The sequence below is a fragment of the Neofelis nebulosa genome, chromosome 14 (assembly GCF_028018385.1).
Source record: "Neofelis nebulosa isolate mNeoNeb1 chromosome 14, mNeoNeb1.pri, whole genome shotgun sequence".
Taxonomy (NCBI): Eukaryota; Metazoa; Chordata; class Mammalia; order Carnivora; family Felidae; genus Neofelis; species Neofelis nebulosa.
In genome coordinates this window covers 49,941,857-49,962,224 of record NC_080795.1, presented here as the reverse complement: position 1 = coordinate 49,962,224, position 20,368 = coordinate 49,941,857, and the positions used below count along the sequence as shown (strand labels likewise).

The 20,368-nt window shown below is 44.6% G+C and overlaps 1 protein-coding gene across 2 annotated transcripts in view; it reads left to right on the top strand.

Moving 5' to 3' along the window:
• The window catches only part of DPYS (dihydropyrimidinase), an 80,910-nt gene extending 71,953 nt beyond the window's left edge, over window positions 1–8,957 (top strand). Inside the window, exons 9-10 of one of the 2 annotated variants that reach the window (XM_058698811.1) lie at window positions 6,844–6,974; window positions 8,554–8,957. In XM_058698811.1, the coding sequence (XP_058554794.1) occupies window positions 6,844–6,960 (117 nt within the window). In that variant the 3' untranslated portion in view covers window positions 6,961–6,974; window positions 8,554–8,957. The remainder of the gene's footprint in view (window positions 1–6,843; window positions 6,975–8,553) is intronic. The other variant, XM_058698810.1, reaches the window with a different exon arrangement.
• Window positions 8,958–20,368: the final 11,411 nt, after the last annotated feature.

Here is a 20,368-nt window from a genome sequence, read left to right as displayed (position 1 = left end):
AGATACAGTAAGGAATTTCAAAGGAAAGAAACAACATTTTTATCCAATTTGACAGCTTTTGGGAATTGTTTCTTTATTTATTTTAACATTTAAGCAGCTGATCCTTAAGGGAAAAAAATTTAAATCAGAAGATGAGGCATCAAACTATTTGATAAATATAACATAATAAAATATATATTACAGTATTTTATAAAAAGTCACTTAAGTGACTCTTGGGGGATGAAGGAAGGAGAAAAAAAAAAGAGTAACACAACTTAGATGTTCAAGAGCATCTGGAAAGAATAAAATCAACTTACATACTGTTAATTCCTTACCCCCAAAAATATAGCTCGTGAAACTCAAATGAATTACTTTTTCTAGAATTTTTTGTGTGTTTAGACTTGTAATTTTCACCCAAATTTGGAAGTACAGAGTTGCTTTAAGTCATCTCTTTTTCTCTTTTTTCAGTATTAAGCAACCCAATCTATTCTGGGAAATCGGGGTCACATTGCATTTTATAGAGAAACAGGAATAGCTTCACGGAGCAATGCATGGCTTCAGAGTTGTGCCAAAGCTTTGAAACTTTTAAAGCTTTGCAACAATAAGCATAATTTGCCTTTTAGATAAGATAAAATTGAATGGATGGCTGATCTGGTCCTTGAAATGAGTGTTCTCCACTTCTGAAGGAACAGTTTGTCAAACGTCTTTCTCAATGTGGTAGCTCAGAGAAAATAATTTAAGGGATGTCGGTAACTGTCACGTATCCTCATTTCCTCAGATTGATTGTTAATAATAATCAAAGGTGATACCTCCGTTGGAGTCGGCTCATTTTGGTTCATGAGAGACATTTGTGTGTGCCTCTTCCCAGCTCCTCATTCAGTGACATCACTTCAGTAGCCTGAAATCTGCTGTGGTGGGAGCATTTACACCCCAGAAATAGGCAGGTGCTATAAATCAGGGCTTTGGGGGGGCTGCTGAGAAAAGGGAAGGCAGCGCTGGTTGTTGACATTGACCAGTGCACCACTGTATACGGGGACTTCCTAAATACTCTCTTTTTGCGCTTTAACCACTCAGCATTTATTCAGTAAATATTTATTGATAACCAATTATGTGCCTGGCATAGTTTAATCCTTACAACCTTCTGAGGCAAGTAGTGGTATTCCAATTTTATAAAGTAAGAAACTGAGGCATTTTTTTAAGTTTATTTACTTATTTTGAGAGAGGCTGAGACAACATGAGCGGAGGAGGGGCAGAAAGAGAGAGAGAGAGGGAGAGAATTCCAAGCATGCTCCGCACTATGAGTGCAGAGGCCGACATGGGGCTTGAACTCACAAAACCATGAGATCATGACCTAAACCGAAATCAAGAGTTTGACCCTTAACTGACTGAGCCACAAGGTGTCCCAGAATCAGAGGCTTAAGGTCACATAGCTACTAAGTGGCCGCCTTAGAACCCAGACCCAGATTTTTCTACCTCCAAAGCCAATCCCCTTAGCCTCTATTGCTGCAGTGTACTGATCAGGAAGTTTACTCCCCCCCCACACACAAAGCCACCTGCCCCCATCCTCAGAATGTCACCCCACTAGTCTGCCTTCCTGTACATGGCGTTCACTTACCCTCAGGCTGGCAAACTTATTACCAGAGGAACCATCCCTGAAATGAGAGGGCCCAGCTTTGTCACATTGTCCTTGAGAAATAGCTCAGCAGATATGTTGAAGGTTAAAAGGAAATAATTGGTGGATTGCAAAAGATTTTCAAAATGCAGGTTTTCACTGTTACAGGTCATCTCTAATGAACCTAGGGGTTCTTCGTGCCCTAGGGATTCACAGCCCTGAAGGGCTCAGTTCAATGTGTGCTGAGTGTTCACCAGACAGGCATGGACTTCATTTGCTGCTCATTTGGACTGCTAAGTATTGGATCAGTACCTGCTGTTTGGAATCTGGAAATTCTGTTGTCTCAATTGATATTTTAGTTTCTTAGTCTCCATGTTTGGCATGATATCAGAACTTCCTCTGGGGCCCAGGATTCTTCTCCGTTGGTCTTCCTAGTCTCAGAAAAGCTAGCATCCCAGCACACAACTCTCTGCAAACAATACAATTACATTTTCTATCCACTTACAACTTCCTGTTTCCCCTGGTCAGCTAACCAAAAAGCATTTACCCGGGTATAATAATAATGATTGCGATTCATATTTATTCATAGTGCTGCACATTGTGATATAGTTCTCTTTTTTGTCTATTAACTCATCATAATGACAGTCATCGTTAAATGCTGTAAACCTTGAACTTTACCAATGCAAGCCACCAGCACCCTGCCAGACGAGGTGCCATCTGTGATCCCTATATTACCTAAGAGAGCCTCTCACACAGTTTTACACTCGAGCCACTTTATTGGATTGTGATATCATCAGGATGGAAAGATCTGGTGGTGGGTGAAATCATTGGATTTTGACCCACCTGTACTGAGGGGAACAGATGCCACAACCCAGTTCACCCTTCTGAAGGTGCGTTCTCAGGACACTAGTCTCACACTAGTTTCTCTCTCTCTCTCTCTTTCTCTCTCTCTCTCTTTAGGACACTAGTCTCTTGAGGTGCACCTTGAGAAAGGTGTCACATAATTTTAGATAATGCTGCTCTCAGACTGATTCTATTGCCCAATATCATACAAAAGTTCTAAGAAGTCCTACAGTTGAGAAACCTTTCATTTAACAAATATTTCTCGAGCACCAGGTACTATCCTAGGCCCTGGGGATACAGGCGTAATATAACACCAGTGTTCGTTCTCAAAGACCTTAAATCCTATTTCCATTTCACCTACAGTTCCTTGTGCCTAAGTTCCAATTTTGCTGGAGACCCTTATTACATCCTCCTGCGATGAGGTCTATTAGCCACTTGAACAAAGGAGTCTGGAGATTAGGAGAGATCAGGGCTGCAATTAAAATTTGGGAATCGCAATATGTAGATTTAAAACCATAAGTCTGAGGCCACCGAGAAGAAGAAAGGGGGCTTCAGATGGAGCTCTGGGACTGCCAACCTTCAGAGGTTGAGGAGCAGAGGAGCCAGCAAAGGAGCCTGAGAAAGGGGCCGGTGAGGTAGGAAGAAAACCAGGAGAACATGGAGGAGAGAAGGCAAGCAGAGAAGAGACCTGCCCTCTTTGTTCAATCCAGAGCCCTCTGCTTCTTTGTCCGGCTTTTCCATAAATGTCCGCGAAGAATTAGGTATGGGTTTAGCTGGGAGACTCAGGACAGAGTCCGTGTTAATCACTGTACTCATCTGAGATCCTAGGGAACGAAACCCACTTTATTTTGGACCCCACCACTTAGGGTAACCCATGAGCATGACACATTGGTCTCACCAGACGCTAGGGGCCATGTCAGGGCAGGGCACTTCACACTTCAGATGGAGATCTGTTATTGTCACTAGAGAGAAGTAACAAGACTTGTAGGTTGGGTCTACTGAGAAAACACATGTGCAACTGAACTTCTGAATAACACAGTGACGGCTTGAGATTTTGCAGGACGAGTGCCATCACTCTCTGTTTTGTCGCAGTGAATATCTACTGAGGTTCTGAAATAGACGGAGTGCAATACCAGGGGCAATAGGCAGTACAAAGATGAACAAGATGTGGGGCTAACATTAAAGAGTTTATGTAACCCACCTCTAAGGATAAGAAGATTTTACAAGGTGAGAGTACTGGGAGGCTTGGGACCAGAACTTGAATTGTCTTTGATTTCTGTCAAATCATCTATCAAAGCGGAAGGCTGTGAAGTGTGGAGCAGCAAAGCCTCCCCAGAAAGGGCCGGTTTGTCTCTGAGGTGGCGGCGTGGGCAGGGGTGGTTAATGCCCCACGGCAGTTCTGGCGGGAAATCGTGCCCTGCCTACCCAGAGCCTCAGAGGCAGATACAGAGCAGGACCACGTGCAGATTAGACCTGGCCAGTCAGGTCAGAGATACACGGTGGCCACTGTGACCAGAGTGACCAGCAAGGCTACGAGGGGCCTAGTGGCACTGCTAGTGAAGTGACTGAGCAGCCAGAAGGTGGTTCGTGGACAACCAGGTGAGCCGAGGCCTGCCCACAGGAGACAGTCGGCCAAAGAGGAAGGGAAGCCTAGAGAACAGATAAATGGCGAAACACAGCAAAGGAGTGTGAGGGAAACGGAGTTACCCCAGGCCAGGATGACCCACACAAGGAGGAGACAAAGCTCAGATGGGGATCTCCTTCCCATCATACCCTGGGCAGAAATTGATCAACTGTGTATTGAGTACTTGTTATGGAAAAACAGAGCAGTACCCCAGCCCCGAATCTGCTGGAAGGGATAGATGAGTAAACAGATAATTACAGGAAACCATGGTAAACAGGGTGGTGGATGTGTCAGGGAGGGCTAAAGCATCCTGGACGGACAATCCTCTGGACTTGAGTGAGAGAAGATAAATCAGAGATATTTAGGCCAAGGAGGTGGTAATGCCAGCATGGGCAAGGTCTAGCCCTGGCGGGAGGATCTGGGAAGGACCCTGGTCATCTGTTGAGTCTCGTGATCCCCACCAGGTCTGCAGCTGGGGTCAGGGAAGGATCCTCCAAGGGACTGATCAGGTTGTGAAGCAAGCCCACCCCTGAATGAGGAGGACTGTGCCTGGGCGTGATGGCTCTGCTTAAATCACTGCTTTTAGCCACCCCTTCCCAGGAACGAGTCCAGGAGAGACAAAAAAGTAATAGCTGAAAACCACAAGCAGTGAAGTTTCAAAGGAACTGTTGGGTGAAGAGGGAGACAGAGTGGGGCTGATGAAGGGCACGCAGCATGAAGGCAGGTGACACCAAGATCTGCCCACTTATGTCACTTTTTCCAGGGGATCTTAGCTGTGGAAAAGCCTGGCCACAGGTTTTACTGAGTGCCAGTGCTAACAGAAAAGAGAGAAAGGAAAGACCCTTCCGATTTTAGGCAACATATGGACATGAATCCTGGTTTTCCTAGCTAGTTCTTTTTTTCAAAGTTTATTTATTTATTTTTGAGAGAAACAAAGAGCACACATACAAGTGGGGGAGGGGCAGGGAGAGAGGGAGAGAGAATCCAAAGCAGACTCCATGCTGTCAGTGCAGAGCCTGATGCAGGGCTTGAACCCACGAACCGTGTGATCATGACCTGAGCCAAAACCAAGTCGCTTAACCGACTGAGCCATCCAGGCACCCTGTTATTAGCCAGTTCTGATGATGCCCGTTAATTATGTTTAGTTCCCTTTACAGTCTCAGTCGTGTTTGGATTCAATTATATGGTCAGCCAAAGTTTAAGTGATACATCATACAGTCTGACTTGGAAAGTAAACCAGGAGAGGAAAAAACATGAAGACCTCCCTGAAAGGTCATAGAGTGGGACAGTAAGTAGATGTAAGTTTCAGGTGTGGCTTAGCTCCAGGTAACACAAGGTCCAGGGGCTGGGTGGCAGAAATAGGAAGTTGGTCCTTCATTTCTTGGTGTCGATGTTCCTCAAGATGACAACAGGATCCAGGGCAAAGTAAAGGACAGAGATAGTCAAGATGAAAGTCCAGCAAAGCATCCAACCAGACACAGAAAACGGACAGAGGCTGGGACTGGTGAGCGGAGGGCAGGGGTCCCCCCCTCCCACCCCCTAAGTGCTCTGTGTGTACCCTGACACTACACTTCAAATGTCACAACTGTAGGGACGGTCTCTGTGTTGCTCTTTGTTTTGTCCTCTGGCCTGGCAAAATATCTGGGACTGTGTGTGTTCAATAAATATCCATAAAATGAAGGAAGGTAACGCTTTGTATCTGGGAGATGGCTTTCATTCCCTCCGTTTTCTAGATGAGTGAGTAGGCTCATCTGGCCTTTATGGCAAAGCTAGAACTCAAACATAGGGCCGGTGTCTGGCAGAGCTCACATTGTTGATCACCACAGTATATTGGTTTTGGTGGTCAAAACAAGGCAAATGTTATTGGAGGGGGGATCTACATACTTATGTGTACACACATACTTATTTATTAAGAGCTTATTCTACACTAGGCATTATTCTAAATGATTTACTTATTTTTAATCGTCTCCCAACCATACCCAGAAGCTGGTGCTGTTACTATTCCCAGCTTAAACTGAGGCAGCAGGAATACAGTGTTCAGGAACATGCCCAAACAGTCTGGTTTCAGAGCCCATGCCCTTAATCACTGTGGCTTGCTGCCTCTTGACTTGCCAGTGAATTTGTGTCCATGTTTATAAACAGTGTGACTTATTTCTTGTGAATGCCTTTGTTTATCCAGTCCAGATTTCTAAACTCTGAGCAAGCACTGAATTAACTCAAGCTGAATCCAGCCGGCGGGTTCTGCTCTCAGCGGGCCACCCGAGAGGTGTAGTTAGAGATGTGAGATTCTGTGGACAGCCTGTTACACACAGGGGCAAGTGAGAAAATGAGAAAACACATACACAGATTGCTAGACTCAGAAGAAAATGCTCAGAGTCTTAGGAGAGGTACCACAAAGCGGTCTAGGAATATAGATGTCTAAGATTGAAATGAGAAGGAAAGGTAGAATGTCCGAAGGACCATGAGGTGGTTAATACAACCAGAAAGGTGTGGGGATGGGGTAGAGGCTCCAATTTAAGTTTCAGTGAAAGGACAATCAGAGCGTGCTTCCTGGGTCTTTGTTGGACACAGATTAGTGCCAGCAAAGAGTGGGGCACAGCTCAGGTACTTGAGGTTGCCAGGAACTTCAGTGAAAGGGCAAGGGGCGGGAGGCACATGAGAGGTCAATTAGCAAGATTCGTTTTGCTCTCGCTAAGATTCGTTTTGCTCATTAAGGGAGCTGCGCTTAGCTTTGAATTCAGGAAATCAGTAAACCACAAGAGGAAAATGAACTGTTCTGTTTCAGACTTGCACACCTACCCCTGTGGAGCGTGAACCCTACAAGGGAGAAGTCGTCACACTGAAAACTAGAGAGACAAAAGAAGACGTCGCAGCAGGGACCAGGAAACAGGCCCACCCCTGAGCTGGGTGCTGTGGGTAAGGGACGGTGGGCAGAGAAAGTATTCCTGCATGAAATCAGCAGCTCTGTCTTCATAAGCTTTTGAAGAGTCCAAGGTCAATGTCAAAGGCTTCAAAGTGACAAAAGACTCAAGGACAGGTTAGCCAAGGGAAGACTGATAAAAGACCTCTTAACACAGAACACTTAGTTGAGCCTGCAGATTGAAGAAGGCCTTGGTCTATTTCGAGATTTATTCTCTGAGATGTTAGGAAACATTCAGCAAAGCCTTGAAGTATCAAATATGAGCAAGAGGCAAATAGACGGGTAGCATACAGAGGGACCTGTTAGTGAGGAAATTTGACACGTCTTAAAACAGTGTAATTTTGTGGTCAAAATTTATAAACTATTTAATTAGGATCTTATCTAGAAAACAAATCTTCGTATTGTAAATGCAATTATGTTCTAGAACTTAGAATGAATGAAAAAAATAAATCAAATGTTGCTTTTGGGTGTATAATTTTTCAGGAAAATTATTTGATAGTCTTTGATGTACTTTATTGCACACTTAATTCTTGGAATAGTATTGTAGATATGGTCATTTTGAAAAAATATTTCATTGCTTCCTCAGTTTTCTCTTAGTCTTTTGATACCCAGATCTTTCTTTTTTTTTCAAGTATCTATTATCACCATTCTTGTCAATTTCTTTCCTTCCTTCTTCCTTCCTCCCTCCCTTCTCTTCCCTTCCCTTCCTGTTCCTTCCTTTCTCCCTCTTTCCTTCCTTCCTTCCTCCCTCCCTCCCTCCCTCCCTCCCTCCCTCCCTCTGTCTCCCTTCCTCCTTTCTTTCCTCCCTCCCTCTCTCCCTCCCTTCCTTCCTTCCTTCCTTCCTTTCTTCCTTCCCTCCTTTTCTTTCTTTCTTTCTTTCTTTCTTTCTTTCTTTCTTTCTTTCTTTCTTTCTTTCTTTCTTTCTTTCTTTCTTTCCTATTATTTTCTGATCCTGCTCTGGCAGCCTCTCTCCAACACCACTTCCACTGGCTTCATGAAATCTGCATGTTTTGCCAGCTTTAAATTTTATTGGGCTCTAAATTTTTTTTTTTAATTTGTGATGTTTTTGGCTGTTTCAACACATAGTGATCTGCAAAAGACTTATACGAGGCGTCGACATGGTAAACGGGGATAGGTGTTTGTGCTAATTGGGACACTGTCAAAGGACTACTTTTATACATACCCACTTAGGAGTTGCACATTTTTACACTAGGACAACCTGTACTTCCCTAAACCCCATGACTTGAATCATGAGGTCCTGTGTACTCTGGGTTATATTCTCTTTATTATGGAGTGCTGTCTTTAACAATGCTATGCAGCCGAAGCTTCAAGTTTTTTGTCATTTCCTGACTATTGGAATTCTTTTTCCAATCCAGGAATATTGTGTTAAAAATTCAGAGGAAGATTAGCAAGAGGGAGAGATTCTGTTGAATGCTATAACGTGCTATTAACATCATTTATAGGAGCAGGATTAGTGTTTACTTTGATTAGAGCATTTCTTGGGGGTTAGGCTTGAGTTCTGCATCTCTTGATGAGGGAGAATGTTATACTGAGTTCCTTTTGTTCTGTTCAAAGGTAAAATCAGAGAAAAGAATTCTGCTGTTCCCATCACTGTTAAGTGTCGTCAGCCCGTGGAGAAACAGGCCTCATTTCAACTCCCCAAGATGCTTTTGAAAAAATAATCGCTCAAGGCCTCTTTGATTTCCTTTCAGAAGCAATTGCTGTCTTTCTCACTGTGACTTTGTTGCTGCGTAAGATGGAAGATATAAATGACTATTATTGTGATGGAAAGTCCATGTGAAAATTCATTGATGATACTTTAAAATGACATCTTTGCTTGTACTGGATTTCTTGCTTTGAAATTTTAAAAATCACTTTCTTGTTTAAGGTTGTTTTAATGGCTACCATTTGTTTAAAAATAGCAAACTCTGTGGTTTTACATCCTATTCTAATTAATAAACATTGAGATCTGCATTTTATATCCTGTTTTCTGGGTCATGTGTATCTTCTAACTTACAGGGTTGAGAGCCTGAGAGGTTGGTTTCGATTCAAAAGCACAATTTCCTCTGTGACATCTGTTTCAGTAACTCCTGGAAATCGGATCCCTGAACAAACCTCATGTAATTAAATTGGATACTCAACCTTAGATTAAGTCTGAACCAAATTATCCAATCACACTGATGAGTGCAGGATTTGGAGGAATTAACAAGAATCAGCATGGCTGAAAGATGTTACAGTGATACCTTCCCTCCCCTATGCTTCCGGGTGTGTCCTGTGATCCTTCTGTGTATGCAGAGAAGCTGAGCTTCTATTTCTTCTCCTAAGTAACTAGGTCAAGAGGAATTTTTAAAACATGGGGTAAAATCAGGGCAATTATGCTCTCACTGCAGATACTTCTGCCCCTGACTTAACTTAGATCAGGAGTGTACCCACACCTTTGACAAAGGGTGATAGGAATCCAGTTTATCCAATTCTAATTTGTTTTGAACACACAGGAAAAAATGACGGTGAGCTACACCTGAAGAAGAATCATGGGTCTTTTTTGTCAGGGTAGAGGTACCTTAAAATATTTGATTAGTATTCTCCTCTGCTTTGGTTGACAATGGAAACCCCTCAATAAAATGTCTGAATCCTCTGAAAAGAAATAGTGAAATTGCTTTCTCACCTGGAAGCCAGCTCCCACTCATCCTTCAGTCTTCGGCCTAAATATCACCCCTTCTTAGAGGCTTTTTCAGATCCAACATGAGAGGTCACGTTGGGTCATATTCGTCCTTACCAGAGCCCAGCTTACGCCCAGTCACAGTGCCTGTGTCAGTGTGCTATAATCACTGCTTTACATGACTTCTCCTCCCGGAAACTGAATGCTCATTCAGGGCAGGGCCTGTCCGGTTCAGATCATTTCCCCAGCATTTAGCAGAGTGCCTGGAAATTGATGAGCATTCTATGCATATTTATTAATTTTTAAATAAAGGAGGAAACGAAGGAGTTCCTGCTACGTTCCTCAATTGAGAGAGATGAAGTTAGTAAGAAGTCTGAACAAAATAGGGACAAACTTTGTGGAGTATTTTAGTCTATGGCCATACCACCATGAACTCACCCAATCTCGTCTGATCACGGAAGCTAAGCAGGGTCGGACCTGGTCAGTACCTGGATGGGAGTATTTGAGTGTAAGCTTGCTTTAAATGAAGAGTACCTGGGGTGGGGCGGGGGGTGCTGGGTGGCTCAGTTGTTGAGCATCCAACTTTGGCTCAGGTCACGATCTCGGGGGTTCGTGAGTGCCAGCCCCACATAGGACCCGACTGTCTGCCCTGAGCCCACTTCGGATCCTCTGTCTCCCTCTCTCTCTGCCCCTCCCCTGCTCATACTCTCTCTCTCAAAAATAAATAAGCATTTACAAAAAATAAATGAAGAGTACAGATTCATTGTCTGTTTGATAGATCCTTTTTTGGAGAATGAAATCTGTGTCAACAAAGTCATTTGAAATGAATGTGGGGATCCCTTTGTTGGTTTTATGAGACTTGTCATGAATATTTTTGCAGAAATGTAATTCTAACTAATATTATAAAGCCATAAGAAAACATGATTCAAGCTATTAATATTTAATACCATGTTTTTCAGGATTGCCTCTGGTATACAAAGCGAGGTCCCTTTGTCACTAAACAATTGCATTTTCAAGGTCTGTGCAAAAAATAGATGGAATGAGTAGCATTCCATTTTTAAAATTAAAATATGAGTTTATTAAAACATACAAAAAGCAAAACAATTAACATAACCACACCTATGTACCTACCATCCCATTTAAGAAATAAAACTTTACCGATACAGTGCAAGTGCCATTTCCACGTCTCCTACCTGCCCCAAGGTAACCAGAGCTCTGAATCTGGAGTTTTATTCCCACGCACATCTTCCATACCTTTGCGATACCTGCCCATATCTCTAAGCATTGTGCTGTATGGGGTTAAATCTTATAGAAACGTTATATAGTATGTATTGGGGGTTTTTTGTTTGTTTTCTAGTGCCTATGGTATTGATTCCTGCTTTTTTTTTTTTTCTTTTACAGCCAAGGTGTTTGGGAGTTGTTTTGATTGGTCTAGCTCTCATGATCCATTTTAGCAACATAATTTCCGTCATGTAACCACACCACAGTCTATTGACCCATTGTCCTCTTGACAGGCATTTACGCTGTTTCCATTGTTTTGCTATCACAAACGATGCTGCTACACGCATTTCTGTGCAGGTTTCCTGGGACGCAATTCGAGCTCCTCCAGGGAACATGCCTGTGGTGCAGAAGAGTGGGGCTGGTGGGTCTTACAGTGTGCACATCCTCCCCTTACTTCAATACTGGCAAATTGTTCTCTAAGTGAAAAGTTGTGCTAATGAGGCTGAGCTCCTTTTCACTGTGCAGTTTCATCGGTCTAACTGAGCCTCGGTATCTTCATGTATAAGATAAGATAGTATCAGCCTAACACCTGAGGCTGCTGCAAGGATCAGGAAGCCTGTACTGTATGGTCTGCACAAGCTTGCTACGATTTCTGTGCCACATGACGAATTAACACCCAGAGATTGTCTAAGTCTTGACCTTGCTGTCTCTGTGGGAAGGAAGCTCACCAGGCTTCGAAAGAAGCCGGCCGCTTTGGCAGCCTCAGGAGCATGGAAGCCTAGACTAGGAGGCAGTTACAGAGGGCACAGCAGGGGTCTGCAGAGAGCTCAGAGGTCAAAAGGCTTGGTAGCTCCCAGCAGGCACCGCGTGAACAAGGGGCACAAGCTGAAAAATGAGGATGGGTGGAGACTGGCTCTCAAGCGCCCCCTGCAGGTCCAACAGGTCCCGATGTGCGCTTCTGCAGCTGCAGCTGGTACCCTCTTCTCCCAACATTCCTCTCCCCTATGCCTGCCCACTGGACAGGGGAGGCAGCATCCTCTAGGGGAAGGATCGTGGGCATGTCACAGTCCTTAAAGTCACAAAAGCTGAATTCGTACCAGTTGATTGAGACCCTTGACTTTCCTGAGCCTCAGTTTCTTTCTTGGTAAGGTAGTAATAATAAACACCTCCTTTGCAGAGGTTCTTTGAAAATATGAATTGAGAGGGTAAGTGTAAAGCCTCTGGCTCTCCACCAGTGGAAGGTCAGATTTGCCCGCTGCTCCTTGCCCCTCCTCCATACCAACTTTAACTCTCCTCTTTACCTTCTTTCCCAGCTACCTGCTACGGAACCCCCTCAAGCCCCTAATCGATTAATTTAGATTTCTTTTTGTCAAACCCACTCTCTCCTTTTCCTTCTTTTTGAATATCTGTAGACAGGTTTTTAAGACAACAAGAACGGATCTATCATTTAGTAAACACCCACTGTTTATAGAACACTGAACAAAATCCCTTAGTTCAGGCTGCCATTGTCCCTCAACTGCACACTGAGTGGCACAGTGAGGGGCTCAGTGAATTCATCTTGAGAATAAAAGACAAAAGATACCAAGAGAAAGAACTCACAAATGAAAATTCACACTACAGCAAATTATTGGTTGTGTTCAGAGGTCAGGACTGCATCCACTATGTGTCGAGGGAGCTTCTAAAAATATAAATGGCCGGTTTTGAAATATATGTGCCCATGTTTTATTGAAGCCTGCAAGATAATCTAATATGACCAAATAATTATGTTATACTTACTGTGCAAAATATTTGCAGCCGCATGGTAATTGTCAGTTCCTTGAGGACAGGGACAAGTTCTTCACAGCTTGGGTCCCAGACAGCACCAGCACAGTGATTTCCACAGGGTGGGCCTTCATGATGGGCTTGGTAAGTTGAAATTATCGTACCATAGCTGGGGGGATTTAGAGGAAACTGTCTAAATTGGGAAAGACTTTCTGAAGAAAAAGGATTTCAAATCCTGCGTTTTTGAAGACACTCCTGTCTGCCAGAGGAAAGAAAGGAGTATGTTTTAAAAAGGGGAACAGAACAACAAAATCACAGGTGAGCTCAACTGTCAGCCTTGGAAGTACACCTTGCACTGGCCCTCGAGGCTCCTCAGGGGGCAGTCGGCTTTACGTAACAAGCCCTTGGAGTAGGGAAGCATCAACACGCTTTCTAAAGACTGCTCTTTGCCTAAAAATAGTATGTAGTCTCCACAAGAATACAGGACCTTTGATTTTTTCCATAATGAAACCTATAAATGTGCTCAGTAGATTCTTAATATTTGTCTGGCCCTTATTAGATGTCTGGACCAGTGCTAAGCTCTCTGTATACATGCTGTCACTCCATTCTGTCGGCAGCCCTATGAGATAGATGCTATTATCACCCTGACTGAACAGATGAGAAAACAAAGCCTCAGAGAAGTTAAATAATTGCCCAAAGGCACTTCGCTGGTCAGTGGGTGACCCAGGATGTGAATCCCAGCCCACTTGACTCCAATTGACCATGATAGTGTATTCCTTAGTCAAGATTTTCAAAGGAACTCACCCCTGGATGATGTACAGTTGTCTGAACCTCATTAAAGCTCAGAAAAAATCAAGGCAGCTATCAGTCATTAAGAGTCTACCTATGAAGACCTTATGTACTTTAATAATCTGTTTTTAATGTTCATTTATTTTTGAAAGAGAGTGAGAGCTGGGCAGGGGCAGAGAGAGGGGGAAAGGATCCAGAGCGGGCTCTGTGCTGACAGCAGAGAGCCCGATGCGGGGTTGGAACTCACGAACCACAAGATCGTGACCTGAAGTTGGACACATAACTGACTGAGCCACCCGGGTGCCCCAAGGCTCTACATACTTTACGAGTATTAGTTCACACCATCCTTCCGACATCACTCTGAGGAGGGGACTGTGGTTACCTCCATTTTATACGTGGTGAAACCGAGGTACGTTAATTATAACTTCTCAGTTCCTAGATAACGTCAGGGGATGACCTGGGAGGGGGTTCCCAATGTGCGTTACGTCTTCTCGGTAAACGGTTTCTGAACCGCCCAAGACAGTCCTGGTGAAAGTGCATCACCTCACCCCTAGATAGTGCTAGACTCTCCCTAACTAATAATACATAACACAGGAGGAGCAGAAGACAGGATTTTCAGAAATCAATGGCTGTTCTCATGGAATTAGATTCAATTCTTTCTAAGAACTCTAGCATCCTACATAAGGACATTTCTCTTGGAGCAGCCAGAAGGTTGGGTTATCTTTCTTTTGTTCATTTTGTTGAAAAGAATTGAATCCTGATTTGTTGTCTTTCCTCCTTGAACCTGAAGTCAAGAGCACAGGTGGGAAGCACAGGCCAGCGAGTGACTCATGGACACTCCTCCCGGTGTCCTGAGTGGGCTGCCTCTCCCCGTGCCAGGGACCCGTGGGAGCTCCCCTGGGCTGGCCCTTCCAGCCATGGGGAAAGACACCTGAAGCAGGGTTAACCTGGCCCTACCACTCCTGGGATTGCTCACATCCGTCGGTGCCTCTGCCTGATGGGACACCTTGCATGATGCAGCGTGGGGTTGACATTAGAAACCCGGTGTCAGTACCAGCTCTGCCCTTTTACCTGTGTGGCTCCCGCAAATGACACTCGGCTCCAAGCCTCCTTGACTTCATCTTCCCACAGAGGAGGTGGGTACACTGGCTGTGTACGGAAGCATTCAAGAACGGGGGCTCCGGAATCAAATGGACTGAGTTTCAAAACTTGCCTCCGTCACTACCTGTATAGTCTGGCAAATTACCTAAATTCTCCTGGCCTCATATGTTCCATCTGTAAAATGGGGGGAATATAAATGCTTACCTGCAAGATTTGGGGGAGAATTAAATGGGTTAAGGCATAAACACTTAACGCTGTAAATCCTCAGTCAGCATTAGCTACTGTCATTTCTTTGCGCTCGACTGCTTTAGTGTTCTACATCAAGGTAGAATGAAGCCATCTAATGCCATTGTAGGAGCTTCTGGCCTCCTCCGGGTCACAGTTCATGGCCATTGCTGCTCAATAGCACAGTCGCACAACTAAAACTGAGAGATGAAAGAAACGCTTGTGCAAAAGCAGCCCCGTAGTGATTGGTGGACTGCTCATCCTCCTCTTTACTTCGATTGGCTCTCCGAAAAGTGACTACGTTGTTAGCCGCTGAGGGGCAGGTGAGTGTTGCTTTTGCTTCAGTAATTTATGAAGCCACTTGAGAAATAAGCCTTACTGTTTTCCCTTCAAATTTTCCCATGAGCCACCTAAACATACATCTTTCTGTCTCATAGAACATATTATTTGAGTTAATTATTGGGGAATGAGATGTCACCAATAAATGAAATGAATACATTTCTGCAACTAGTCCTTCCAAAGTCATAAATGTGTTGAAATTTTATTTTCACAAAAACCAAACTTAAACTCTGGGTGTTTATGCCTCAAAACTTGTATTAGAATAGAAAGAGAGAGAGAGAGAGAGAGAGAGAGAGAGCTGTTTGCTGGATGAAATCTTCATAACATTCAACATCAGACTTAAACTTCATTCAGACAGGAAATGAAAGCATCATAGAGACTTAAAGCCAGAAAGACCTTTTAGCGCCCCCATAAGCAAGATGAGGAAATAAAGCCCTCCAGGCTATATTGCCCTAGGTCCCACTCCTGGCTCATGCCCTTGGGCAACTAACATTTATTGAGTATTCCTCATGCGCCAGATATTGGCACCAAAGATAAAATTGTGAGTAAAAGCAGATACAGTCCCTGCCCTCCTGAGAAAAACAGAGATTGGTCAAATAATCACAAACCATCCTAAATTTGTAACTGTTCCAAGCACTACAAAGAAGAGGTATACAGTGAAACAAGAACCTGAGAGGAAAGATTTCATGACTTGGAGAATGATCAGGGAGGGCTTCCCAGAGAAGGTGACTGATGAGCTGAGACCAGAAGTAAGAATATAAGCAGGCAACACAGGGCAGGAGGAGTCTGCAGAGACTAGTGTGTGTGGCTGGGGCTGGGGAGGGCAAGGACCCGGAAGTATGAATAAAGGAGCAAAGGCTGAGATATCTGGTGGGAGAGGGAGAGAGAGACAGAGAGAAAGAGAGCACTCGAGAGGGAGGCAGGAGCCAGAACAAGCAACCAGAAGCCTCTGAAGGGTCTTCAGCCAAAACACGACCTCACCAGATTTGAGAGACAGAGCAGAGGCTGGGGTTTGGCCACGTTATGTCTGAGATGCTAGTGAGCTATCCAAGTGGAAAGATCAAAGAGACCGTTGCACGTACTAGAGGAGAAAGCAGCGCCCGAGATTTCAATTTGCAGACGCCTCCAAACAGAATAGCTTGTTTCCTTACCTTTAAATTGGAGTCGTCACGGTGTCTACCTCAGGCTTAAAAGAGATAATGTAAAGAAATCCCTTAGCACAATGGCAACACCCAGTAGGTATTCAGTAGAAGTCAGCTCTGGCCGTGATTATTATCAGGAAATTTATTTCCTGAAGTCTATAGCTAGTCAGTCACCTGAGAATAGGGGCCCTATCGTCAATGGTAAGATTCAAAAGCTCTGCTGTGGCACTCTTTTTCTTTTTTTTAATCTTTTTAATGTTTATTTATTTTTGAGAGAGGGAGAGAGAGTCGGGGGGGGAGGGCAGAGAGAGAGGGAGTCACAGAATCTATGAGCTGTCAGCACAGAGCCCGACACGGGGCTCGAACTCACGAACCGTGAGATCACGAACCGTGAGATCACGACCAGAGATTACAACCCGAGCTGACATCGGACGCTTAACCGACTGAGCCACCCAGGCGCCCCAGCTGTGGCAGACTCTTAACTTACTACAAGAACAAAATCTAAAGGCGAATTCTCTGGCTTAGAAACTCTAGCTTCTGGGCAGTACCAACTGACCCTACAGACATGACCCACATAAAAGATCTCAAATCACCAGTGCCTCAAGATAACCCAAAGTACTGGGCCACTGATTCTGCCTCCATTTTGTGATCTGGAAATACAAATAATCGTAACACCAGCACCCGAGCAACGGTGAGAGGATGAAGTGAGACGGTATTTCTTCAAGCCTCTTCTGAAATGAGGTGGGTATAAATAACTAAATACATTTTTATACGTGACACGGTGGATGTGAAGGCCCGGTGTCGCGTCTGACGTGCAGAAGGCTCTGGGCTCTTCTCTGTGACGTAACCGCACGGTACTGTACTGAGCACTTCACTCATTTGTCTCCGCAGCACATGTTCGCTGGCTTTTACTTGGTGCCGGTAACGTGCTAGGCTCCAGGAATATGAAATCACCCCTTTATGAATGAGCTGGGCTTGGTAGAGTGCAGTCACAAAGCAACTGTCTCCTTCTCCTACGGTCTGAATCCCTTCTCCCCTCTCTCTCCGGTTAAATATTGGGCAGTTGCCGTAGCTCTGATGACCGAGCTCAGATCACAGGACAATAGGAGTCTTGTTTCGGCGTTAGAAAATCAATTCCAGTCTAATGATCCCCAAACTGCAGTCCAGTCTAGGGTAATAATGGAACCTCGGGAGCCGGTTAATCAGTTGAGCCTTCTCAGCAACCACGTCCATTGTCTTCTCTCGTCTGCACCCACCTTCTCCCCCTCACCTGGTGCAGTTTCTGACCATCCTGCCTCCTGTCGTCCACGCAGCCCCACCTGTGTGGCTTTGGGCAAATCACTGAATCGCTGTGCCACAGTGTCATCAACTCTCAAATGCTGAAAGTATTTTGTCTCCCTCATTGGATTGTTGGGAGGCTTAAATGAAAATATTTCAATCGACGTCTAACATATGATAAACCTTCAGTAAATGTCAGCAATTACTATTATTGTGCCTTCCCTTTTGCCTACAAGTATGCTTAAGTTTCTCCTTCATTTTTTTGTTTGTTTGTTTAATTGTTATTTATTTTTGAGAGAGAGAGAGAGAGAGAGACAGAGCGTGAGCGGGCAGGGGCAGAAAGAGACAGAGACACAGAATCTGAAGCAGGCTCCAGGCCCTGAGCTGTCAGCACAGAGCCTGATGCGGGGCTCGAACTCACACACCATGAGAACGTGACCTGAGCCAAAGTTGGACGCTCAACCGACTGAGCCACCCAGGCGTCCCAAGTTCCTCCAATCTTACAGAAATTTCTTGACCAATTTATTTTTGACTCAAGCTATTTTGATTCTAGTGGTCTTTTCTTCCCAGCCCAGTTTGGAAGAGGAACCCGTATTTACATTCTCACTTTAAATCCACTCCTCAAAACCTTGCATTCTTGGATCCACCCACAATAGCTGGACCAAGCCTTGTCCCCAGTGTTCGCCAGTCACCGCATCCCAAGACAGCCCACTCACCCTATTAGGCGACACAAACATTCTCTTGTTGAAACTCACATTTCTATTGTCTTCAATGACATTGTATTGATTAATTCCCCAATTAATTTAACAAAGAGCCTTAAGGTACGTGCTACATTTCCTTTTGTTAAACCTCACCAGGAAGGAGCTCAGGCAGGGTTTTATTCAAGTAGGGAAAATGAGGAACCGAGAATGGAAAAGACATCAAGGCCGCATGCAGTGATGGAAAGGACAGGTTGAACACCAGCCTCTGAGCACGTGGTCCAAAGCCCTACTCTGCAGCTTGAGCTGTAACATAGCAGAGAATGCACTCAGTCCTCTTGTTGCAGAAAGCTTTAATGTTTTTTTGGTGACATGTGCCAGGCACTGAACTACGTGCCAGCATATAATGAAGCCCCTGAGCCTAGACAGACAAGGACATCAGTACAGTGTGGGAAGGACTGTGGCGGCGGCAGGAGGATGGCAAAGATCCCCCTGTAGCTCCAGCAAGCCCTTCCCAATCTTCTCAATCTTCTGTGCAAGCCTCTCTTCCTCAGCACCCCCTCCTGAAGCCTCCTCCAGATGCTGCAAACCTTGAGCCACACTGCCGTTCTATTCAGCCCACACCCAGAAAGAACCAAGAGACAGATCTTTTGCTTCCCTTCTATCCCTCATAGCAACCAGCACCTCAATGGGTAAATTCATCGCTGTTCCCAGTGTCTAACACAGCACCTGGAACATAGTAGGAGTCAGGAAAAGCTTGTTGCATACACATATGTTAGCAATGAATCATAATGAAACAGAATCGGTGTAATTAACTGAATATTTTGAGACCTCTTGAGGATAGAATTAACCCTTCCTTCTCTAGGACTGTGGGTCCTTTTATGTCTTGTTATGTGTGGTGCTGGGAGGAGTGGTGGCAATAAGTCAATGGTTAGTGCCCCCTGTTGCTATGGCATTCCAAGCCCCCAAGCAATTCTTGACTTTCGCTGGCTGCTCTCTGAGTTTCTAAGGCACACAGTATACAATTCTGACAACTGCCAGCCATGAGTATTCTGGAAGACTTTGGAGTTCTAATATCCCATAGCACTGTCCCCAGCAGAGTCCTTGTCTTGAAAGAGCCTCTAAAAGGTTGGAGTTTGATCAAACCAAGTCACCAGTTACACACTCTTGTGGCCGCCCCTACCCGTGCCTAACAGGAGTGTGTAACTGGTGACTCAGTTTGCTCAAACTCACCCTTTCAGACGACTGCTTCGTGGGTCTGAGATCTCTTTGGGGGGGATGATAAAAATGTTCTGAAATTAGAAAGTTGTGTTGGTTGCACAGCTTTATGAGTACGAAAAGCCACTAAATTGTACACTTTAAAATGGTTACAACAGTCAATTTTATGTTGTATTATTTTACCACAAGAAAACACTAAAAAAAAAGGAGGCACATGTGACCGTTTTCAAAATACACTGATTCATGTAAGTGAGGGATTTGGGAGTTTTGCTGGTTGGAAAGTTAGGAGGCAAGATGGAGAGAGGGGTGGAACAGCAGGTGTCCTCATGACAATGGCTTACTTTAAGGAGCCCGGCTGCAACACCCTCAGCTGTCCCCCCAGAGGTAAGAAACCAAATCCTTGCAGATGATAGGTGACAGACTGCGAAATGGCCAGAGATTAGGACTCAGCAACCGTCACTATGAAAACACTATTAGAACCAGAGCTGGTTATGTTAACAGTTGGGTTAGGGCAAAGTTGTAATAAGCATCCTGGCGATAAATTCATTTGTTAATTCCAGGAGAACTTCTGGATCAGCTGTCTGTGCCAGGCATTGGGTCCACATGCTTCATCCTTATCACCTCTCCAGTGGTCCACAATCCACCCACTCCCCAGGCTGAACCCCTGTGAGATGGAACCTCCCAGTGACTTGGCTCATGGTCATGAGACATGACCACAGAGTTAGATTTACTGTGAACAGGCTCCTGGGCTCAGTGTCCAAGGGCCTGTGCTGGTCGCCCTTGTCTGTCCCTTTCCAGCTGAGCGGCTTGAGGCCTCTCTGAACCTCCATTTCAACGGAGAACATTCATCCAGTCCATGTCATAGGCTGGTTGCGAGGCACACACAAGATAAAATGTGAAATCTTTGAAACCCATCAGATGCCCGGTAAAAGCACGTTTTTAGAGTAGGTGAAGGGCAC